Below are 26,495 nucleotides of genomic sequence, written 5' to 3' on the forward strand. Positions count from 1 at the left end.
CCCGTGGACGGCCTGAGACCCAATTTGATAATAAAGTATTGAAGGCTATTGTGGAAGCGGATCCATCGTAAACCACGTCCGAGTTAGCTGCAGGCTGCGGTGTTAGTGATAAAACTGTTTTAATACACTTGAAGCAAATTGGGAAGATTAAAAAGCTTGAAAGGTGGGTACCTCACGAATTGACTGAAGCAAACCGGCAAACGCGCGTCGATAGCTGCGTTACATTACTGAACCGGCACAATAATGAAGGTATTTTAAACCGAATCATTACTTGTGATGAAAAATGGATTCTTTACGATAATCGGAAGCGCTCAGCGCAATGGTTGGATCATGGCCAGCCAGCCAAATCCTGCCCCAAGCGAAAATTACCCCCAAAAAAGTTACTTGTAAACGTTTGGTGGACTAGTGCCGGTATTGTTCATTGCAGTTTTCTCAAATCTGGCCAGACTATTACGGCTGATGTCTATTGTCAGCAATCGCAAACCATGATGAAAAAAGCTAGCGGCTAAACAACCTAGGCTGGTCAATCGCTCGACGCCACTGCTACTTCACGACAACGTTAGACCACACACTGCACAACAGACGGCTACCAAATTAGAAAAGCTTCAATTGGAATGTCTAAGACATCCTCCGTACTCACCGGACCTTGCTCCAACAGATTAGCATTTTTTTAGAAATTTGGACAACTTCTTGCAAGGGAAAAAAATTAACTCTGGCTGGTCAATCGCTCCACGCCACTGCTATTTCACGACAACGCTAGACCACACACTGCACAACAGACGGCTACCAAATTAGAAGAGCTTCAATTGGAATGTCTAAGACATCCTCCGTACTCCCCGGACCTTGCTCCAACAGATTTCGAAATTTGGACAACTTCTTGCAAGGGAAAATAATTAACTCTGATGGGGCAGTCCAAATCGCCTTCACAGATTTTATTGATTCCCGTCCGACTGGTTTTTTTAGTAAAGGGATCAATGAACTTCCTATGAGATGGCAAAAGTGCATAGAAAACAATGGTTCATACTTTGATTAATTAAATATATTGTATTTAAAAATATTCGACTTCTTGTTCCTCCCATACAAAACGCCAATTTCATATGTAAGGACCTAATATATCTTTGAGCGAATTTTCGACAACTTCAAAACGTCGGATTAATTCAAATGATCTGTCCCCTTATCCTTATCGGGATCAGGGTTTCCGATTTTTAACATCCCGTTGTGTCTTTACTGATTTGATTTGATTTGATTTGTTGCCGGCCTTTAAGGAAGGTGTACGCGCTTTTTTTGAAGGTACCCATGTCGTCCCAGAAACACCGCACAAAGAAGCTCATTCCACAGCTTTGTAGTACGTGGAAGAAAGCTCTTTGAAAACCGCACTGTGGAGGACCGCCACACATCCAGATGGTGGGGATGATATCCTAACTTGTGGCGTGTCGTGCGAAGAAATTTAACTTACCGAAAATTGTTTTCTAGTTTTTAGTTTGGCTATTAGATTTAAGTACGTTTATTTGTTTTTCAAGTGATTTTCATTATTGTAGCACTAGACATAAGCGATTCCTTGTAACTAATTCTAGTAGGCTTCACAAGATACATAATAGCTTGAAGGGTAAATGTATAAACTTTTATAATAAAGTCCCAGCTACTGTTCAGGCATTATCTATTAATAAATTTAAATGTTTTATTAAAAAATGGCTCTGTCGCAAATCCTACTACTCCACAGGTGAATATATAAGTGATCCGACAGCCTGGGACTAGATTATGATTATTTTATAGCAATAGCAATGACAGTACAATATTGTATATTTTATTAAAAAGAGCGCGAAAAAAGAACGTTGGGGGAGTTTCTTGCCCCGCCTCTTCTCTCTGAGAGCGCCATTTTTGTCCGAAGCGGTAGTAGTATCTAATATATTAGAAATTACATCAAAAAGAATTCTAAAGGAATCAATTAACGGTCATTGTGTATAAATATATTTGTTTGACTTGTTATTAATTACTATTTGTACGCCACAGCATGCGGGCAAGGAATGGAGAACTTTTATTGTAATTTGAAACATCTATGTATACCCATGACTACAAATAAATGATCTTATCTTATCTTATCAACTGTGAGAAAATAAATGCCTTTTATGCCTTTATGCCAAATATTTTTGTTCACTATGTGACATAATATACAATATATATGTAATTCACATATACTACAATGTTTATCATATTGTCTTTTATTTTGTTATAGTCATAAAAATAGCCCTTATCTATCTGATGTTAAATTTCCAATAATATCTTAATTAATGACTAACTAAAGTACCATGCTATCCGCTCACTCTCTACAATTCTATCAACGATCCATAAATCTTACCAAAGCTTTCATAGTAGATCAACAGTAACGATAATTCAATTGCACGATGTGTTTCGGTGTAATTAATTCATGAGTTTGATGACGTACGTCAGCGGTGACCGACGCGGCTTAATGACTTTGTGATGAATATAATTATTATCACTGATATAAATGTTAATTTTAATTTTGTGTATCAAAATTCAGAGTCCAATCCTACAAATACTTGTGCATCGAGGAAATAGTTCAATAAATTAATATTAAAAATTGATTATGATTTTAGAAAGAAAGAAAGAAAATATTGCCGAGCCTAGTATTTTACTCTTACCCCCTTATTCATAATGGTCCGCTAACTTTAAACAGCCGCTTAGGAGTGTTTATTCTCATTCTGACTTAGGTCAATAGAAGAAGACAGAGTGAGAATTAGCAATGCTTTAAGTAAGCAGACTATTATGAATAAGGGGGTTATTATAACAAATTGAAATTCGCAGACAGAGAAATGATCTATTTCTTATTTTATGTATTTATTTTCGGTTTATGCAGTTATCTCAAGTACATACATCTCTATCCGTCTATCTGACAATGCGTTTATAACTAGCCTGACCTAAAATATTGTTACAACTTAACAACTCCTAATATTTTTTTAATAAAATTTAAGAACGCATTTATTATGTTACAGACTTTGATCATTTCCCGCCATTTCCCTCGCTTCTGGGATTAATTATACACATTATATTTGTAACCAAAATTGACGAGCGATACGGGACTCGAACCCGCGACTCAACCAACTGAGCCAACCGTTCGAGTAACGCATTGTTCGTAAATCTTGTTATTTCTTGTTTAACCCTCAGGTTGTGACTCCATCTACAGGATCTACTTTACAGTTGATAACCTGCTCCACCCCAATAATTGCATATTAGGAAATTGAGATGTCGCTCTTGCTAATCTAAACAATGTGTTATTTTTAAAATGATATCCATCTCTTCTGGGATTAATTTTACAAATTAAATTTGTTGTTAAGTATTAAACTTTAACACTTTTTTTCTTTTTAGCCAGAATTCGCTGAATTCATCCTATGACATGAAGATTCCCGCTAGATCTCTTTCGGGTATTGTCAAAGAAGACCTGAAGCTTGTTGCTCCTCGTAGATATATAAGCTCTCTGTAAATCAATCCCTACATTTATAAGTACAGAAATATCGGTTCGACCTCTCTAGCTCTAAAATTATGCCATTGCTGACAAAACCAGTGAGCAAAATTCCCTATTAGCTCACTCAGTGAGAACAAAATAAGTGACAATCCTGAGCCTGGTGAAGGATTTAAAGGTACAAGAAACAAAATATGCTCTCATCTGACACATACAACTTTGAATCACACTAGCGAAAAAATACAAGACGTAAGAATTTTTAATTTTCGGTCAGTTTCATGGCATGTGAAGGTCCTGTCAGCTTTTAAGAACGATCAAGGAGTGAGAAATGAGGAATACGACATAGAACGAAGCGAAGTTTCTCCGAAGATCCAAGGGATTCAAGCAGTATCGGTTGCAGTCAAATGATTCGAGCTGATACTGATCTTCACCACAGATTATAATAATAATATTTCATATGTGGCTGACCCGCGACTAATAGAGTGCTGGACTAGAACTGGAAATTTCGAGATCCAGTATTCCAAAACAAGCTAAGGCATTAAGGGCAGTGTTGTCAAAGAACGGTGAAACGATAATCTTTCTACTTCCATTTCTTATAAAATTGCTTACCCTAAAATTTTGGAATTATTCCATTTGTACTCTTTTGATTAAAGGCTTAAATCATTCTCGCTTACATTTTAGATATGTGGAATAAACGTTTAAAAGATATTTTAGTTATGCCAAAGTTGGTACTTCAAAAAACTTCTTAAGCTCACTCAACACTTTGTGCAATCAACTTACTTAAAAATTTCGTGAACGTTATCCATTACTCTATTGAGAAGACCATCCTTTTCTTTGTTCTTCTGCCTTGCTTCTTCTGTTTTCAATTTCTGCGTCTCCAACTGTTCTCGCAGATTTTGCAATTTCCTTTGTCTTTGCTCTTCCATATTCTCATTCCAGTCTTTACGGTCTTCTGTTGGGGTTAAATTATTATAAAAATAATAAAGTTACGATGGTTATCACTGAGACAGTAAAGGGCTTATTTAGTATCATTAAATACCAGTACCGTCAGCGTCAGAAAGATAGCGATAGTATTCAAAAACATGGCAACCCTCCGTCACCATATATATCTATTCACCAAAAGTGACCAAATAGATAGAGATGTACATCTCCAATGTTCATTCGGGGCAATACGGCCACCACATCTATTTCTGCCACAAAACAAGTGGTGAACTTATACTATTGCGTCTGAAGGGGTATTTTGTAGTTAAAGGGTAATTACAAGCACTTGCGACATAACATGTTAAGTCTGGTGAAGGATGGTGACATGATCTGGTATCTCATAACCCATAGGTGCGGCAACCAGCGTGAAATATTGTATCGTGCTTTTGATGCACCGATTATGAGAATTTAAATTATGAATAGACAAAATTATCTAAAATGGCGAAACAAAAAAAATAATCTATGACGCAAATCGATATCTTTTCGTCTATCGAAGACTGCAGTCGATACCTAATATTTTTTATTCAGTAAAAGTGCCTTGAAAAGGCTTTGGCACCATAGACCACATACATATGCTGTGGCAGGTTATATAGAAGACAGAGGAGTATAACCAGCCGCTATGCTTGGCGTTCGTGGACTATGAGAAAGCCTGTGATTCGATCGAGACCTGGGCGGTGCTTCAGTCTCTCCAGAGGTGCCACATTGATTACCGATATATCGAAGCGTTGTAGTGTTTTTTTTCTTTTTATGAAAATACGGGACGAGACGAGCACCACAATGCAGTGCCGCTCAGGATTCTTGAAAAGCTCAAAAATTCTGAGCGACACTACAATTGCGCTCGTCACCTTGAGACATAAAATGTCAAGTCTCATTGGCCCAGTAATTTCACAAGCTACGGCACTCTTCAGACCGAAACACAGTAATTTTTACACATTACTGCTTCACGGCAGATATAGGCGCCGTCTGTATGGAAACGACACCATGTCAGTCCGTCTCAACGATCAGATCTCGAAGCCTATCTGCAGCGGGGAGTCAGACAAGGCGATGCCATATTGCCCAAGCTGTTCACCGCTGCGTTGAAAGATGTCTTTTCGTTCTATGGACTGGGCATCAATATCAACGGCAAATACATCACTCACCTTCAATTTGCAAACGATATCGTAATCATGGCAGAGACCATAGAAGACTTAAGCCATATGCTCGATGGCCTCAATACAGCTTCCCAATGAGTAGTTCTCAAAATAAACATGGACAAGACGAAGATCATGTCCAATGTTCATGTTGCACCTACTCCCATAATAATTGGGATCTGTACTCTCAAAATTGTCGACGAGTACGTCTACCTCGGACAAACAATCCCGTTAGGCAGGTTCAATTTTAAATTTTTATCTATTAATAGTAATTGTGATGAATATATTTATCGAAAATGTACTTAAAAACGGCGTTCGATACGCACGTGCGGAATCGTCGTGAAGAAATGAAATACTTCCTGCTTTGTGAATTTGTACGTTCAGTGATTATGTTGAAATGCATTATTAATTTAATAGATTAGTACAAGCTTCATGAAGATAACGTGCTTGTTAGATTGTTAGAAAGCACAATGTTATGTTTCTAAGCCATCACATAGCGAAATGTGCACGATCAGGGGGATCAGTAACTATTTATATAAGCACCTTGATCTATCGATACACGTTGCGCTAGTGTTGGACAGAGAGATGGAATCAATATTTTCTTAAATATATTAACGATTTCATTTTATTGGCAGTTTTTTTTTGATAAGCTTTTGAATAGGCTTTACTCTAAGTTTTCCCCAATTGTGATAAAAAAAAATATTGACTATTCAGTCAATATTTTTTTTTTACATTCGTACCGAAATGAACTCACTGACCCCTATTTTTAGGCATTCGGTTGTAAGATGTTGTATAAATTAGCTAAATAATTTAACGAAAATGAAAAATTAGAACCTTTATTGCCCTAGTCTAAAGCTAGCATCTGCACGTTGTCTTGTTCTACTATTCAAAGCAGAAATAGTCACAGTTTATTTGTGTCCATATTGCTTTTAAACTTAACGAAAATTGCAGGTTCTTTAGTTATGTTATTAGTGTGTCCATTATTTTAGTAATTTTTCTGTTATTTTCCAGTACAAAAAAACTGAATGCATATTTGAGATCTCTTAACTATTGTACATAGCCCTATTTTTTGATAGCTAAACACTAGCAGTTCTTATTAATGCGACCAACCTGGCTCATAACAGATAATATGATTGAAACGTATAAATAATGTAATGAGTAAGTCTTAATAGCAATAACGTCAATTTTGTTAATAGTAAAAGCAAAAATCAAAACTAAATATGTAATATTTTTTCCTTCATCTTCTAACATAGGCGCTATAGTGCTTAAATGAGGCTCCAATCATGAACATTGAAATAAGTACATACTTGATAAAGAAAATAAACATTTTGTATTTGTAATTAAGATACTCTTAATATATAAAAAAAAAAACGAGGTATATGTAACCTTTAATCACACAAAGAGTTTAAACCTTTGCTAACATAAAATACAAGGTGTACCTACTGACCGCTTGGACAGCTAATTAGAAACAATTTATGCATCTTTGGTTCGTTCCATATTTGAATTATAAAACAAATTTCTTTCTTCGCTTTTTCTACGGTTTTGGCGGCAATTGTACATCAATATTTCTTAAGTCAGTAGGTGGTTGCATTGCAATGGTTCAAATACTGACAGTCAAATCGGTTTGCGAATGAATTCAGAATCTGTTGCGGCTACTGCGAATCCTACACAACAAGAACGCGCAACGTTTTACGCATTATTATACAAAAGGAATATACGTGTATATAAGTTCAGTTTTTTTAAGCAATTAACACTATAACGGTCCAATTTAACATACGATCCAAAATGCAGTGACGCTAGATTAAGAAAGTTATTAATTAATATCATAAGAGGATATTTATAACTAGAACAGACAAAAAAGCACCTCTTCTATATACTAACCAATATCCTGACGAATTTTTGTTAAATCTCGTCTACAGACATCGTTTTCCGCACAAATGTCTGTGAATAGCTTGTACATGGAGAAGTTGTTTTGTTCCACTCGTTCAAATTCTTCGATTATAGCGTTTATATCTTCTACCTTGGCATAATCCTTTAAATAAATAAAATATGTCGCTTAGATATTTAAATTTTTATCTTTGATTTTAAATATAGTCTAAAAATTACTTTGAATACTTGTTCAAAATACCTTTATAGTAGACGCATAAAACTGACCGCTTTTTTTTACGAAATAAAAAATTGTCAATGTACATTATAGCATACCATACCAGGTGCATGGCAATAATTGTAGTGCCTACAATTATTGCCATGCACCTGGTAAATAAACGAATTTGATTGACAGATTCCGGTCTGTCTTTTGATTGAACATATCGAGAATTGACATATACTACTAGCTGCCCCGACAGACGTTGTTCTGTAGATAGTAAAAAAACAACTGTTTTATATTTCAAAACATCAAAAATTATTTCGTAAATATGCTCCCTGTTGTTAGAATGAAATTGTTTCACAGCGGAACTGTCAAACCGTGCGTCACTAAATTCTCTCATAGAAAATATATCCATACAAAACAAATATTGAAAATAAAAATATTTATGGGTCCCAAATCGAAATAAAAACTACCCTTTCTCTCAAGTTGGACCAAACTGCACTCCATGAAGTAATCACCATTAAAATCCGTTCATTAGTTTAGGAGTCCATTGAGGACAAACATTGTGACACGAGATTTATATATATTAAGATTGAAATTAAGTTGGCAATTAAAAATCATTTCATCTTAAAACTTGAACTTCGGATATAATGTTAAGTATGACCTTGACTGTTCTACACGTTCGGTGAAATACACAATATAAACGAAAAAATTGGTAATTAATGAGAAGGTTTTCGATTATAGGTTTCCATTCATTTTTTCCCGTATTTTTGAATACTATCATTATCTTTTTCCTTTAAATATAAGATTGATCTAACGCGAATGCTTGCCGAATTTGAGTCATATTCAATATAAAGATTGATTTTTTGTAAAAGAAGATCTATTTATTACATATTTTTTTTTTTTTATATTTTGTAATTGTAAGTAGAGGTATTTGGTGAGTATTGCATAATATGTAGGATTATATGGATGTATTAGAATTATTTTATTGTTGTTTGTTGAGTTCTCGCTTAAATGCCTGCTTGTGGCGGGGACATGGGACGGGTCGTCCCCTTCCCTAAAATATGGTTGAGGGAGGCGATGGCTGGCTCATGCGTCATGCTCGTGAACGGGCGCTGCTTGTGGTGGCGGGATGATCCTGTTGCCGGGGACTCGGTTTCAGATTCTTTAAAGTTATTGTGTATACATATATATGTATGGATATATACATGTTTATTTATTTATAATCGCTTATAAAATGCTCACAGAATACCTTTATTGATTTATGGTGTATGTGGATGATGCAGCTACTGTACTCAATAACTTTTGTATTAATTTACATTTATTTTTTTTTACTTACTCGTGTAAGACATTGACTATTTGACGTTTGAGTGTATTTGTTGCATCATTTTACATTTTACATATTATATTGTAATTGAAATGATCTGTAAATCTTGATATAAAAGAGTGGCAATGAGTTTCTTGCTACTTCTTCTCATTAGCTCAACCCTTTACGGAGTAGCGGTAGATTCAATAAGAAAAATATTTTATTTCTTTCGACATTCATAAGTGTCATTTTCGTGACCTACTTGAATAAACTGATTTTGATTTGATTTATTTATATGGCACTATTGATCATGCAGAAAGTATGAAAGAAAATAGAAATACTGCACAAAACTATTGAGTGTCTATGGTTAGAAATATTGGGAAATTAATGGGTCTCGAAAATATAACAGATCAAGCGTACTTGTAATAAGAATGCTTTGTAAAGGTTGGTTGACAAGCCAAGGAAGCAAATATGGTCCCTTGTAAATAAATGATAAAAAATAACATAATATCCATTAAATCTTTGGAAGATACCCAGAATTTATGTTGTTTATGAATTGAATGTGTATAAAATGTTTGTTATACACATTTGTCTTGTATAATTAAGTTTTCAATACTTACAGTCACTTCGTTTAGTATTTTCACATGTCGGGCTATTTCAGTTTCTATATTTTCTTTTTCTTCTCTCAGCTGTTCTTTTTCCTTCTCCTCTTGTTTTTTATTAATTCGCATTACACCCTTTCTTGCTAAGAAGTTGAAAAGTTTCAATTCGTGATCGTAGGCTTTCTGTAGGCCTCGCATTTCCTGTTAAAATAAAATAATATATATTTATAGTACAGATTGTCGATAGAGATTTATATGCAGTCATATTTATATAGTTATAACTAATATTTTATACTATAGCAATATTTTATAAAGGGTTACAGGTTAGGTCGACCTATTCCCATTAAGTACGTATAGTTTAAATTGTTTCTGACTGATAACTATTATTTGATTTTTACATGTAAAACAAGATGCTTTGATGACCTCAATAACCAATATTGTTCGAAAATGAATCAAGTCGTTGTAGACGATTAAAACGTATAAAAAGTAATAAATGCCCAGAGATCCTCGCCATTGTCGGTCTCCAGTCCATGGCATCTGCTCAATATGACACGGGAACTAGCAGAAAGTGCCACACCACCACATGGCGTGTCTCTATCTCTGCGTAGAATACTCCAATTTGCACATTCAAGCTCAGAAGTCTCCACAGAGCCATCAAGTAATGTTTCCGTAGCGGCTACAATATCACAATTATTCATTGCTAAATTATTCCGCCACGTACGCAATTTCGTTTTCAGACCGCGGACGTTCTGATAGAAGATTTTAACGGTTTTATGATGACTACGCTGAACGAAAGGGCTGTTTCTTGCCTCTAGTAACAGGAACCTTGGTAGCGTCATTGATTGTTGCCTTCTGGTGGGTAACCCAAGCCTTAATTCTGGTGTTTATGGGCCAGGCTTCAGCTGAAAAGCATACCTCATAAGCTGCCACAGGTATACCAATCTTGTAGGACTTATATTCTCGTCTTGGGTTCAACTCCTGTACTGTACAAGTACCGGTGGGGCAAAGCTGACGAAGATACTCTCTTACATCTTCAACACACGACTCCATGTTCCACAAGTGCATGTATTTACGAGGCTCCACTGCTTTGAGATTTGTACTAGCTGGACCGGCAGTACCGCATAACGAAGCTGGGCGATGACTTTTCCTTACAACTTCTATCCACTGGTCATCATCAGGGTCGTTACAGGAAGCCGCTGGAACATTCGAGTCATGTACTGCTGGTTGCGATACTTTTGCATTAGCCTTATTGTTCGATGGACAATGAGAAGGTTTTGGTGGCAAATGCTGAACTTTGCTGCAAGCTTTACCATGATAAGATTCGCGACGTTTCCTGTTCTTTTTAAGATTTGCAGAGTGAACAACCGTGGCAGTGCTAGGCTCATATTGTAGCTGCTCAGTAACACTAACAAAATTCTGTCGTGCGAAATTTATGTTTGCGATACTATTGTCTATTATTCGCGATGTGTACGCATCAAGCTTGTTTCCTAGAGTTGCTAATACAGACACAAACTTGTCAAGACGATCCTTTAACTCAGTGACTTCTTTCCTTAAAAGATAAACTTCGCGAGAAAGTTGATTCGTATCATCAGTTTCGAAGTAGGTGTCATCCGTGCCTTGCGAATCATTTCCGACGGGGTTCTTCTTTCGAATAGTTATATTTGAGCTATCCATGCTGCTAGTAAAGTTGCTGAAATAAATGAAATGAAAAAGAAAATAGAATAAAAAACAACAAAAAAAAATTAAAGATTCCGGTGGCTCGATCGCCGTCCTCCGGGTATCAAAGTGTTACAACTAAACGATTGAGCTAACAGTGACTTGGATGTCGGAGTGAAAAATTCAATTGTATATGGTTTATGACAAATTATTGTCAGAAAGTATTGTACACAATCGTCTTTAGTATCAATAACGAAACGTACAATTTAGAAGTACCCTCGCTATTATTTACTCACTTGCGAACATTAATTATTTTAAAAACTGAGATTAATCCACGATTTTTGCATTGAATTAATTATAACGCACTTTTGTTACTATTAAGGCTTCACTTTAGACACAATTCAAGCAAATTCTTTGACTTTAGCCACTTAAATCGAATTAAAAATGTTGAGAGCGATGTACACGTTACACGGCATGCAAGTTAATCCACTACTAAACTACTACTACATAATATAACTACGTTTCATCAGCTATCTAACGAGATTTAAGGTTCTATCAAGAATTCATAGAAAAAACTTAGTTGCGAGCCCGCAGGTAGCACTTTGAATAGTCCCTCGCGAATAATTGTTCTTTGAGTTTTATGCGGTGCGAGCGAGACACCTTACGATTATTATGTGTGTGTGAGCAAAATAATGCACAAAAGCCAGTTACAACACGTTTTATATTTGGTTGATAACTTGTTATTGTTAGTCTGCTTAAGTGATTTGTCAAATCAATCAGAAACGCTGTAACTTAATGGGAATAGGTCGACTTAACCTGTAACTCTGTGTACGTTGAGAAAAACTACTTTTGGAGATAATTATTTGTCAACTACATGATTGTTTTAATAAATATAAGTACTAGTAATAAAATAATAAATAGGAATACTACACTGCTTCGCTTCACCTAAACAAATACAAAAAATAAAAAATTTCATTTGACATAATATTTAAAATATATTTTTGTTCATTACAAAATTTGTAACTGTTAAATCTTTACAATAAGTAAGTAAGGACTTGTCACAATAGGACAGCAGAACTGTCAAACTGTGCTTTGGCGAAAATAGAGGACAGCAGTTCGCCGTTATTTTTTTTTGACGTGTTCACAGTTGTCACAGTCTATCTAGACGTATAAATTATCCTAGGAGTGTTTTTTCTTGATAAAATTTATTTTGTGTCATTTTCTGTACCTCTCACGCACATTGAGTATAAAAATAGAATTATAATATTAAACTCACTAAATAATATTCACTAAAATGTTTCACATAATCCGAGCATCCCGTGACGGATTACATATTTTTTGTAAATTAAATTCAGAAATTTTGGATACTGTTCTCGTGGGCCCTAAAATTATAATTTGTAATTTGTAGGTTGGTGTATAAAGTCCATTATGAAGTCACGTGCGCCCAATCTCCAGCCACGTAGCCGCAAACCGAGATCTTACCTGAGATAAATCATCAAACTTCCTAACAGTATAATTTACAAGTAGCGATAGTACTTTACAAACATTTTTGTGTAGTTAATAGAAAGGCTGTGAATAATAATATAGTTGGAGCAGTAAAATCCTCGAATGGCGACCACGTACTGGAAGACGCAGTGTTGGTAGGCCCCAAACAAGAAGGACCGACGATCTGGTCAAGATTGCCAGAGTACGTTGGATGAGGGCGGCACAGGACCGATCGTAGTAGAGATCCTTGGGGGAGGCCTTTGTCCAGCAGTGGACGTCTTCCAGCTGATGATGATGATGATGAAGAGACATGCTTATTATGAGAGAATAGCTTTACAAGAGTTTAGTCATAGGGACTGCCGATAGACATGGAAACTGAAACCACAAATTTATAAAGTTTTTTTTTGTTTTCTGCGTCGTGGTAATTTTGGTTGCATATATCTGCTCAAAGAGTCATCGTCGAGAGCCCGAAATTTATGAAAAATTACTTTGCATCAAACTCTCTATTTATTATTGATATCTTTTACTCAGACGTCATGTCTCTTAAGCCTGGTGAACTGGATGCCACTCTTTCCACTCAAAGACTTGGCTAGCTCGTTGGCATGGGTTGTTAGTTTCTCCTGGTACTTCAGGGTAGTTTGGGTTATTTCTTGCGAGACAGTTTTAAAGCCGACGTCTTGGTACATGTATTTATTTATATGTGGGATACTGAACATCAGTGCCGGATTAAACACGAAGCAACAGTAGCAATTGCTACGGGTCCCGCGTGAAAAGGGGCCTCGCATATTTAAGCCTTCTCAATATCTCTGCCTGACTGTATATTTTTGAGCGAATCCCCTTAACATGTGGTATATTAAATTTACTTAATGTCAGAAAAACGTGAAACTACAACTTTTCCTACAAAGACAATCCACATTAGACACTTGGTAACCGACTAGTTCCAAAGATCAAGGGCTCTATGAAAAAATTTGCTATGGGCCCCGCGCTTGCTCAATACTGCTGAACATGGTTCTCAATGTTTTGTTCTGAAATCTTTCTGGTATTTCGATATTACTACTACTGGCAGTTGTATACCGTATGTCCTTATTGGTTTGAGTATTGTTTTATAAATAAGCAGTTTATTGTTGTCATTTAATTGTGAGTGAGGTCCAATTAGCCAATTAAGATTGCTTAGTTTTCAGTCAAGCTGTTTTCTTTTAGTACAAATGAGTTAGTCTCCTGTCTAAGTGCATTCCTAATTCTTTGCGTTGTGTTCTTGTGGTATCATTTTATTATTCAATTTAACAAGGGGGCAAGTCTCTCTCCTGAGGGTGCGTGTTACGTGAGCTGATTTAGTTTAGTTAACTTTTATTCTCCATCTTTTAAACCACCGCTGTATATCGTGAAGGTGGGCTTGCAGATTATGTGAAGTAGTTTCTGGATTGGTGTGCGTTGACATCAACCATCTCATCAGCATACGCCGCAGTTGAAGTGTATTTATTTGTTGGTATATCTGCTGTGAGGAGGAGGTACAGGATTGGATCGAGAATGCTACCCTGAAAAACACCAGATTTTATTCCATGGTAGTCTGAGCAGTCCTCATTAATCTTGACCTGAAAACTCCTTTTATTAAGGTATGACTTAAGTATCTGAAAAAAGCAGTGTGGAAGCGTCTTTTTAAGTTTATACATCCTTATGTAATCCAACATGCCACACCTTGTCAAATGCCTGGCTCATACCAAGAAAAACTGTTGAGCAGTATAGCTTGTTTTCTCGTGGACTTGCTCGATGTTACCATGTCTTTCACGGAACCTAAATTGGTGGTTGGGTAGTAGTGTGTTTAGGGGTTCCTTCATTCGATTGAGGAAAATCCGTTCAAAAAGTTTTTCAATAACTGGCAGCAGACTGAGAGGTCTATGGGAGTTAGGCTCATGTGCAGGTTTGCCTGGCTTTGTAACTTTACGTGTGCGACTTTCCACTGTCCTGGAAAATGTTCTAATTTCAGACAGGCATTGAAGATGTGCACAAGTTTCATGATTCAATCTATATATAGAAAAAAATCACATTCGTAATATGTGATTTTAATTATAATAAATAAATAATCTACTTTTATTACTTGCTGAGGGGAACGCTTCATTATCATAGATATATTTATACTATTAGCGTTAGCAGGTTTATGATTATGGTAACCCAGTGTTGGTAGCGCGTCCGACTTAAACCGTCGGTGCTTGCTATAAAAGGTGTTTATTAATTATTTTCATTTTCTTTTCGAACAAATACTGTGTCACGGCATTCGCGCATTGTGATGAAATAGAAATATATTTATTGACCATAGGGAGTGACAATAACAACATATTGCAACAACACTTGGTAAACATCACGAAGCTACAAGCCCTGATGAGGGCTTTGACGTGGAGAGAAGAACTGATAAGAAACTCCCAGTCCGTCTTTTTAAATCATATAATAACTTCGCCTACTAAATATAATAATAATTTTAGGTTGCCTGTGCAGAACCAGACAAGACCCATGCATCATTATATTCTATATTATAATCTACTATAACTTAGTCGAGTTAGTAAGTCTTTTGTGGGGCGATGTATATGCTTTTACAACAAGATCCCAGAAAATGTTCAAAACAAAGGTGTTACGTTATTCAAAAGAATTGTTAAAAAACGTTTGTGTGGTAAAGTTTACTATAACATAAATGACTTTCTTAATGATACCACAGATTGGGAATGGAGCGACCGCCCTCAGGCTATTAAATAATAAGTTTAATTGTACAATGTTACTTTGTAAATGTTACTTTAATTGTAAAACATATTTTTGATGAAAAAAAGACCCCGATGAGTTTGTTGCGCCCATTCTTCTCAGGCCTGAGGCATTCACTTTGGAATGGGTAGTAGTTTTTTTTGACTTTCAATAAGTGATTTCACATCCTATTTTGAATAAAAATATTTGAATTTGAATTTGAATATACTATAGCAAACCTTCTTTGTCAATGTCTTCTTCTGTTTCAATGAAGCATTAATTTTTATTTTGAATATTTGGTCAGTGAAGTTTAGTATTTGTCATAGTAATGACTAATGTTGAACTCACTTAGTCTCCCATAGTAACCAGCTCTACTTTGAAATATAATCAAATTGTGACGAACACTTTATATTATATGTATATACAGGGCGTCCCAAAGTTATGGGACATGAAGGGAAAATACCTTAAATATCGTAGATAGGGTATTTTACTGAATGAAGACAAATTATAAATTATTATTAAAAATTATAATAAAAATTACTTGCCTCGTCTGGGACTCAACTGACTTAAATGTGAAAAAAACACCCCTACTTTTATGATGCCAATCGAAAGAATAGCTAAAAACTAATAACTCTTCGTAACATAGTATTTTAAAAGAAAGGAGCAACGTAAAATGTTTGAGTCAAATTTCAAGAAAGTTATTTATTGCCGACGACGACGTCCGAAAAGTAGAGATATTATCATTCCATAAATAGCATTGATTCATCTACATATCATAAAAGTAGGGGTGTTTTTTGTACATTTAAGTCAACCGACTTAAATGTACAAAAAACGAATCCCAGGCGAGGCAAGAAATTTTTTGAAAATCTTTGAATGCAGAATTACTAACTTTTAAAAATAACATAAAGTCTTCTTTCAGTAAAATATCCTATCTACGATATTTAAGGTACTTTCCCTTCATGTCCCATAAGTTTGAGACATCCTGTATACTTGTTTTGTTTATTATTTTGCAGTAGACATATAAATATTGTATAAAACGAATATTTGTATTGAAATTTTGTAACGTCGTTTGAAATGCCGCAAGTTCGAATTTTAAAAGCAGTCCACTATTTTTTTTAATGGAAGAGGTGGAAAACAAGCGTACGAGTCACCTGACGTTTACCTTTCATTCTTTTCTAACACCGCTTTTGAAGGTACCTATGTCGTATGAATGTCAAAGTTATACATTTTACCATTTATCGCCTTTACAGAAAAGTTAATTTTAATGAGAAGAAGTGGCAAGAAACTGATTGCCACTCCTATAAACCAATTTTTAGAGCTATCTACGTGAAGTGATGCAACAGCATAATAAATCTTAAATATTAATGCATGTTTAATATAATTAATTCCGGATACCATAATATAGCATGTCATTTTAACAACGCAACAACCAATATCTGTCATTTAAAAGCAGCAAACCAGGATTTCCTTTGTCTCTGTGTGTTATAAATAGTTGATAAGCTCGGAACTGTATTATCACCCGTATTGTCATTAGGTGAAGCGCAGATCGTCATTTCAGATAACTCACTAAATAAATTACTCGTTCAAATATTCAAAAACTAAGTTAATTACGTGTTGGCACGCAGGCTCCTCCGAATAACATTAACTTACTTAGTTTTACTTGCATTTTATTCGATAATTATAACATGATTATATACTTAGACTGGCCATGAATACTGTTACAATTAAAAATAAACAAAATATTACATTTGAATTTGGAATCTGTCATTTTTATATGATTGTTCGTTGAGTTTTCTCATTTTGGCGCCACTACATTGTACAATATTTTGCGATATTATACTGGAGTGGGTGAGTGAGTGACAAAGAAAACCGAATCGCTGTGATTGCATTACGTAAAGTAGGTTTGGAGCCAAATGTAATATTTAAAACTCTCCATACAACTCTTGGTATTGGTAAAATGTTTGTGTACCAAGCTATTAATAGGTACAATGAGACCTCCTCTCTTTGTGACAGAAAAAGATCTGGCCGTCCACGTAGTATTCGTACTAAAAAGGTAGTTAAAGCAGTAAGGGAAAGAATTCGAAGAAACCTGTCCGAATGCAAAAGATTTTATCTCGGGAGATGAAGATAGCACCTAGAACCATGTCGTGTATTTTTAAAGACGACTTAGGACTTGCAGCCTAACTTGCAGCTTGGTTGAAAACGAACGTTTCGAACTTCATCAGAGCTGAAGCCTGGCCGTCGCGTAGTCCCAATCATAATCCGCTGGATTATGATTTATAGTCAGTTTAAGAGAGTACGGCTTACTCTAAACGCCGCTGCCGTGAAAATTTGAAGTCCCTCAAACAATCCGTACGAAGATATTTCCCATGAAAAGTGTGCGAGCTTCTATTGATAACTGGCCTCAACGTTTAAAGGACTGTAATTCAAGCAATTGAAAACCAATTCGAATAAGCTGTTTATATTTTAAAATGTTTTAAATGAATGTATTAAACTATCACACTGTAAAAGTAATAAATGTTATTTGCAATAGAATTTTGTTTCTTTATTTCAGTATTTATGGCAAGACTAGTATATATTTATTATGCTTGCAATTTAAATTTTAAATCATACCCCACAAAAGAGGAGAAAAAAATGGATTCAACAACTTCAAAAACATGAAGATAAAGAATAGATTTTTTCCATCCATCCAATCAAATAATGATTGGTTTTTAGGAAGTTTTTAAATCCATTGAGCGGCTGAGCATTTTTTATATGATTCGGTAGAGCAATCAACAATTTGATAGCCGTAGCCACAATCGAATCAAGAAGAAAAGGTAGGTAAAGCAGTATGGCGAGGAACACATAAAACTGTTGGTCCGTGCGTTATTATCCTTTCTAAAGTATTAATCTCAGATAATCTATAAATACATCTAGATAGACTGTAGTAGCTGTAGTGAATAAGTCGAATAAAATAGCGGCTAACTGTTAGCCTCTATTTTCATCAAACGCACGAATAGTAAAACAAAGTGATTGACGCATGGCGAGTGTAAGGCGTGTCTCGCGCACTAAAGTAATAAGCCTGGTCTATGTATCATGCGTTGCCTTACAGCAAGTGGATCTAGACGTGACCGTGACCTTCTTATGTATAAAAATAAAATATTGATAAAAATACTTCTCAAGTACAGTCGTTGTGAGCGAAGTTCATCACCACGCATAAACCTACACAGGTTTCTGTGGCGCATCTCTGTCTTAAGTTTTCATTGTACCTTTTTCTAATATGAATAAAATAAAATAAAATCGATTTATTTTTGATTTTTTGTGTTATGAGTCATTCGTTTGTTCCAGTACCACAGAGTTTGTAAAACACCAGTTCCGCATATAATTAATCAAATGTTGTACACCAGAGATAACCTTACGTTGTAAGTCAGTAGGCTTCATGGGCATCTTACTGCCAACTACGAGCACAACGACTTCTACTGCTTAATTTTACTATTTTCAATCAAACCATAATATTTTTACTTTATTGTTTTGCTTTGTGTCATTCAGTTGTAAGTCTCCTTGTTGATATCTTTACATTTGTGCATGAATATTGTTGGTTTGCCAAATAAAATAGCATTACTAATTGTAATTAATTTATTTTAACGACCTAAATTTTTTTAAAACGATTTAAAAATAAACTTGGCATAAAGTTGGCATACAGCACGACACGCCATAAGTTAAGATATCATCCTCACCACATGGATGTGTGGCGGTCCTCCACAGTGCCCTTTCCAAAAAAAAGCGCGTACAACTTTCTTAAAGGCCGGCAACGCTCTTGTGATTCCTTTGGTGTGGAAAGAGGATGTGGGCGGCGGTGATCACTTAACACCAGGTGACCGGTACGCTCGTTTGTCCTCCTTTTCCATAAAAATATAGGTTTAAGTTTTATTTTGTTTAATTTTATATAAAGAGTGTTATTTATTAAGTCATGACATGTAAATATTATTTTAATAGTTTTATAAAAAAGAATTAAGAAGTTGTTTAAAATATTTCATTTTCGAGTATGCGAGACATAAGGTCGAGATTACTTTACATTATTTTAGGTTCCTATCGATTTTGTGTCTCTATCAAATATTCATCGCAACCTTCGTAGGAATTTATTTAATTACCTGCATTTGCATCATTTGATCAAGCTTTCCTTTCTCCTGCACAGACTTGAGCTTGCTAACCCACTCGTCACGCTGATCGTACGCGACGGTTGATGACTCGAACAGGTCTGTCAGGAACTTCTTGCCCTTTTTAAGAGCAACCAGCATCTTCGTCCAGGATTCGTTGAACAGCGCCCTACGATAGTTCAGGACGATATTAAGGCTTTTCGAACATACGTTTTTACATCATAATTGAAATTATATGAACAAATACTTTATATACAGTTATACTTCTTTTGGCGCGTTAGGAAAAATTATCAGAGTAAATTTACACGATGCGCGTGCACACCGTCACGCAAATTCGACACCCTGACGTTAGCTGGTCAACTAGACCGTTTGTGTCATACTTCAGCTACCGTAAGCCTATTGTAACTCAAATGTCTACTGAACCACAACCAATGGACGAGAATAAAATAAATTTCAATATATAATTTCAATTTAAATACACGTTTTAAAATAAAAAAAAATGTCTCTATTTGTATAAAAATAATTTAATGATATTTAATTACACTATTATTTTATTATGCTAGTTATTTATCTAAATTATGTGATATTATAATATTTTTATTGGTTGTATTTAATGCCTTCTTTATTACAATATTTTTAAGGATTTTGTTTTTTATGCCAAATAAGAATAATTTCTTGCGTCCGTACATAAATACACACACACATTTACTTATTAATTACAGATTGATTGTATTCTGAATTTAAAATTTGAGTTTACAAATCTGTATTAACTATATGTCCCAAACTCCGGAAATCTATACGTATTAACTTGGCATACCAAGAAGTAATGGAGAAGATGTGATATCTTCTATAATACATTTATCTTAAAGTTTAAATATTAATTTTAAATCAACAATCGTATAATCTAGACTCTTGAAATAATTCTTCTTCTTTTAAAATTTCATATATTTAATTCAGTGTTTTGGATTTTAATACGTTAATTTGATGGTATACAATCATTGCCTCTTGAGTTAAGGGTACTACATGATCGTTATACGATGGACCTATGTGGGGAGAGCTTGCTTCTAGAAATTAACCTGTCATTGAGCATGTGCTCGATTTCCTGTCGGATCTTCTGGTTCTCATAGTGCACGGTGTTGAACCGACGCATCGCAACTTCCAGCTTGTTTTCCGTCGAACTGAGCCGGTATATACTTTGTTCACGCCGTTCTTCCAACTGCAATGATATCACAATATTTTTTATACTATTTGAAGAGTGTAAGATGGCCTTGATACTCAAGTTATTTGACGCGTTATAAAAAATTATTATTTATGCAACTGTTGTGTAATAACGAATGTGGGTGAATGTAATAATAGTATCACATGACTGTTTTAATACCTAATTATCAACAGTTTCATACAAGACTTTATCTACACCCATAATATGAATCCTCGGACCGAAAAGATTCTGAAACAGTTAGCTTACTGCTAACATTAAAAAAGCCAGTTCTAGTTACCATTACATCATACAAACGGGTGTTGTAATTGTAGGCTTTTTTAATGTTTGCAGTAAGCTAACTGTTTCAGAATCTTTAATATAGGATTTAAAGCATGGATGTAGATAAACGTTAAGTTGTTTCTATAATGTAACGTTTATCTTTAACGCGTCCGTCAAAATGACTACAGTTGGCACTGTGTCTATTGTGAAGGCTGCCGAAGATGCCGAACGGCGGAAATAAGTTTTCACGAGATATGCCTTGCTCCGTCAGTTCTGTAGGCCTGAAAGTTTGATATGTTGTTATCGAAGCGGTCGTACATAGTGTTATTAAAACACTAATGGTCTTATTACAAAAAAATAATTTAAACATGGCTTAGACACGTGTTTTGCTAAACGGTGACCTAACTAAAACAACGTCAGTGACCTAACAACAACGACTTCTAAAATGGAGTTTACCTTTTTCTATTACAAAACAGTGTTTATAATAATAATAATAATAATAATAATAATAATCATTTATTTCAGGCATAACCCATAGAAAATACAAATTAAAATCAAAATTACAATTAAATTACAACTAAATCGAATTAACTAACCAAGCAAAAAAATTAAATTAAATAAATTACAAATTACTTACTTATATTAAATATCTTATTTTCTATTTTTATTAAGATGGATGTCCATCCATCTTTTGAAAATATCGTTATTATATACATTGTTAGAGACAGTCATCAGAATTCCGTTGGTGGAGCGTCTCATTCGATCCCAAAAAGAAGCAATTCGTGTGCGAATTATTGCGAAGAAGTCGGGCACTCTCGCTCTCGCAAACATACTTGCAGCACTGCAATACCTTGGAAGTTTCATAAGAGCTCGATAGGAATCATTATATTGCACTCTTAGTGAACTTAAGGTCTTGTTTGAATAATTACACCACAGTTGGCAGGTGTACATACACAGGCAATAAGTTTTAAATAGTGTTGTTTTCACCTCATTGCTGCACTTTGCAAACCTTCGTGCTATCATGTTGCTACGTACCGAGAGCGCCCTTCGCTCCCTCTCAATATCGCAGTCATCTTTCAGATCTTCCGTTAAGATATGACCTAAATATTTGAATTGATTTACAATTTTTACACTATTCTCATTCAGATATACCCCAGGAATATTTTCTGGACCCTTTCCAGATTTAAATACCATAAACACGGTTTTATTAACATTATACTTCAATCCATGACTGTTAGCATAATTTTCGCATATTGATATTAATTTACGTAACCCTTTGATCGATGGACTCAGCAGGACCATATCATCAGCGTAACTTAAATTATTGATGCATATATTTCCCACATGACAGCCTATTCTGGCCCTCCTGAGTTCGACGATCAAATCGTTGATGTAAAGATTGAACAGATCAGGAGAAGTCAACCCTCCTTATCTCACACCGCAATCTAGTCTGTAGCCACTAGATAGGGTGTCACCCCATTTAACGCAGTTTATTTGGTTTCCGTACCAAAATTTTAATAAATTTATGATCTCAGTAGGAGCTTTCGTAGCAGAAAGCTTTTTCCAAAGAATGTCATAATTGACCAGGTCAAAGGCTTTACTTAGGTCAAGAAAACATGCATATACCGAGGTTCTACGTTCTGTATAATAGCTCACACAACTCTTTAGTGTAACGATAGCTGAATCCGTTGACAAACCTGGTCGGAAACCAAATTGTGCGTCATCAATATTGATAAATCTTTGCAATACCGGGTGAATTAGACGCTCCAGAACTTTACTAATAATTGTGCCAAGCGAGATGGGCCTGTAATTTGCAGAATCATTTAAATTGCCTGTTTTATTTTTAACGATAGGAACTACTAATGTTTTAGTTAAAGAAACCGGTAAAAATTCATATTTTATGCATAGATTAAAAAATGTACATAAATGATGGTATACTTTATCTGTACCCCACACTATGTGTTCGACACTAAGACCATCATGCCCAGGTGACTTACCGCGTTTAATAGATTTAACTGTATTTCTAATATCTTCAGGCGTAAACTGTATAAAACAACCGGAAGAATCTAACTCTGACCTTGGTACTTTTTTGGTGTCAACCACACAATTTGTGGTCAGGGGTTTGGCTCTAAATTTAGTTTTAAATATGTTGGCAATATGTGAAATTTCTTTAGACCCATCTATGGATACCGGCCTACATTCCTTACCCTGTAGTCTTTTGGTTGCATTCCAAAATTTTATAAAATTGTTTTCTTTCTGATGTGTTGCTAAAATATTCATTTTAATGGATTCTTCGTTTTGCTGGCTCCATTTAAGTTTATTTTTGAATTCCCTTCTACTTATTTTCATTTTCTCGTAAAGCTCCCCATTACTAGGTTTTCCCGCACTAACCCAGGTTTTAAAATATAATCTTGCTAACTGATGACTGTCTCTGACATAGTAATTCCACCCCGTCACATGTTTTTTTTTAGTATGAAGGTGCGTCGGACGCGAACTTATTAATGCTGCCTTCTGCAATACATCAACGATAAAATTGTAGTACAGTTCTATACTCGAGAAGTATTCTTTATAATGCGAACAAGTTTTATGACTATTACAATTACAGTGAAATACACCTGGGAAATTGTCAAAGTGTTCATAGCAATACTTTTGATATTTATTTATTTGCTCATTACTACGTGACCCCCATTTTACCTTCACTAAACCATCATCACTGCCAGTTACCACCGCAGGTACAACATTTTCAGGGATGCAACATGTAATACATATGGGATAATGATCTGACCACGTCACATCGTATAAAATCTTTACGTCGGTTACAGTTTGTGACGCTGCACAAGTAGTGAGACAGTGATCCAGCCAGCTCTGAGAGCCGCTGGACTCGCTCATAAATGTAAAATGATTTGACTCAAGCCCTAAATAATTAATATCAATGCATTCCAATTCCATATCTTTACAAAATTTTATCATTTCTCTGCCGAAATTAGCCGAAGGGTGGGAATTAAAGTCTCCCAGCACATAAGCACACTCTACATTCGACTCTTCAATTATTGCACTAATCTCACCAAGACAATCTATGAACTCCGACATGTTGTCCGTGTGGTCGACGGGCATAAAGACATTAATTACTAAAAATAATCTTGATCCCATATGTATCTTTACAGCCGCGATTCGATTACTACTACATTCAATCGGAGTTACTGCGTGTAATTTATTATTATTCCATAATATTGCAAGACCGCCGTAAGGCCGACCTTTTAACATTCCTACGGATGTATCAACTGACGATTTGGCAATACTACTAAAATTTTTACTTATCTCATTGACGAAATTAAGATCATGTGGAAGGAGCCATGTCTCTTGAAGAACTACAATATCAGCTCTTATAGTTAAGTTCTTAACACATTGAATCGATCTTTTGATCGATTTACAGTTATACGATATAATAGAAAATTGAGTTGACTTATGGTCCATTATATTTCTTATTACTATTTAGTTTTTCTACCTTACCTTTCGGTATAAAGTCTCGATAAATTCTAAATTTGATCCCCTCTGGCCAAAAGTCCGGTTTCAGGAAGCGATCTAACTTGTTTTTACTTACAATAATTTTATAAGATGTGAATTGCGTTTCATTTTTTTGCGTTAATAATTCCACTTTCACACACTCCTCACCCATGTCTTTAATATACTCCCGGATGTCATCTGCCGAGGTCGATTTATTTACTCGAGAAACATACACTGCCGATGTTAAATCCGCCACTCTTAACTTGGTAGAAATCTGAGCTGTACCACTTGAGTTAACGAGCTTCTTTCTTTTTCTATGTTCCACTAGAACAAAGTTGTCATTTTCGGGCTTGGAAATATAACTTGGCTTTTTAAAATTCGTATTCACCGTTATATCTCTATACGATGGTGTATTAGTAGGGGTATCCAATGCCTTCATGGCGGTCACACTTGGATCGGAGTACGAATCCCTCAGAGTACTCTCAACACATATAGTGCCATTGGTTTTATTATCCGGCGCACATGGAGAAAACAAATGAACACTAGAAGCCTTAACAGATTTCTTAGAAACAGATTCTTGCGAGGTATTCTGTTGTTGTTTTTGATTTTTAGGGTCGCTATCATTGCGTTGAGATCGTTCACAGCTACTTTGTTCGGTTTGCAAGTTAAATTGCAACATACGTTTTACTTGTTCAATTTCTTGTTTCAAGTATTCAAAATCAGAATTCGATGTAAACTTGTCACTATTCAAAGATGTCGCCTTAATATTGGCTACCTCACTCTTTAATATTGACATTTCTTTTAAAAATGTAGTCACATCTATGTGATCAAAAGTAATTGGTGGTAGCTTGTTAAGATTTTTTGCCACAAATGTAGGCAAGCAATCCGGATCGTATTCTTTTATTAGTTTTATTATATCCTGTAGGCCCTTTTGTTCCGAGCCATCTCTCCTCCGCATGAATTTTTTTGTCGGTGCTAATAATTTGTATGCTATCAATCGCGCAGACTCGATTTCATCGCAACTGTATGCACTTAAACATATTTGTATGATACCCGTTTCTGGTAAAGTATCTATTTTATTACTCACAAAAGCCAATAGTTCATTTACCACTAATTTGCATTCCTAACATTGCACAGTATCACAAACAACAGTGTTATCACTTCCGCGACTCGCGGTATTGCGGGTAGGTGAACGAAACATAGGTATCGCGTTCGCAAAACAACCGTGCGCTGCGGGCAGCTGCGAGCGGGGTACTGTGTTTAGCTTGTGTTTAACTAAAACATCGTTAAGTATAACATAAACTGAAGTGTTCAGGAACAAAAGGAACAGAACCAAAGAGAATTTAAGCATTACGTTCAACGGAACGCAATTTTTGTCAGCTGTCATCTATCTGTCAATATATAATCTAAATCTTCTTTATGAATATAATCCATCCGTTATACACACCTTAGACAAGCTTTGACTCATGCTTAAATACAAGCAATGTCTATAAATTGTTTAACGCAAAACAACAGAAATACAGATTTGTAATGGATTTTTTAAAGCAAGTGTTCAACACATGTTTAACTTTTTTATAATAACACAATAAACTTTCTACAGTACGCCAACTGTGTCATGAACATTCTACAAACTTATATTCACTTGTACTCCCATGAAACTTCAATTAACTTTTTAATTGGCGGTTGTTGTCAATGTTATCATGTCTAAGAATTCTTTCAATTGTACACGTGCCTATTTATTACTCGCCATTCCAAAATTGTGTCTATGAATTTCTTATCCCTGTCAAATCTCTACAACACGATTTCCTAAAAATTCCCCTCACTAACCTAAACTATCGACAAACATTTTAACTTATTATAATTTTTTTTGTTTCTGTTGGTTTGTTGTTACAAGAAATAAAATTAAACATATATTTGGAATATTACT

The 26,495-nt window shown here is 35.2% G+C and overlaps 1 protein-coding gene across 2 annotated transcripts in view; it reads right to left on the bottom strand.

Annotated features, from left to right (window-relative positions):
• LOC126972297 (putative autophagy-related protein 11) overlaps positions 1-26,495 on the bottom strand; it is a 55,936-nt gene that overhangs the window by 20,457 nt on the left and 8,984 nt on the right. For both annotated transcript variants that reach the window (XM_050818952.1, XM_050818953.1), the window contains exons 5-9: positions 20,664-20,803; positions 19,582-19,756; positions 9,602-9,784; positions 7,471-7,621; positions 4,259-4,430 (exon numbers count right to left, since the gene is read on the bottom strand). In XM_050818952.1, the coding sequence (XP_050674909.1) occupies positions 4,259-4,430; positions 7,471-7,621; positions 9,602-9,784; positions 19,582-19,756; positions 20,664-20,803 (821 nt within the window). The remainder of the gene's footprint in view (positions 1-4,258; positions 4,431-7,470; positions 7,622-9,601; positions 9,785-19,581; positions 19,757-20,663; positions 20,804-26,495) is intronic.

Source organism: Leptidea sinapis, chromosome 26 (assembly GCF_905404315.1).
Source record: "Leptidea sinapis chromosome 26, ilLepSina1.1, whole genome shotgun sequence".
NCBI classification, from domain to species: Eukaryota; Metazoa; Arthropoda; class Insecta; order Lepidoptera; family Pieridae; genus Leptidea; species Leptidea sinapis.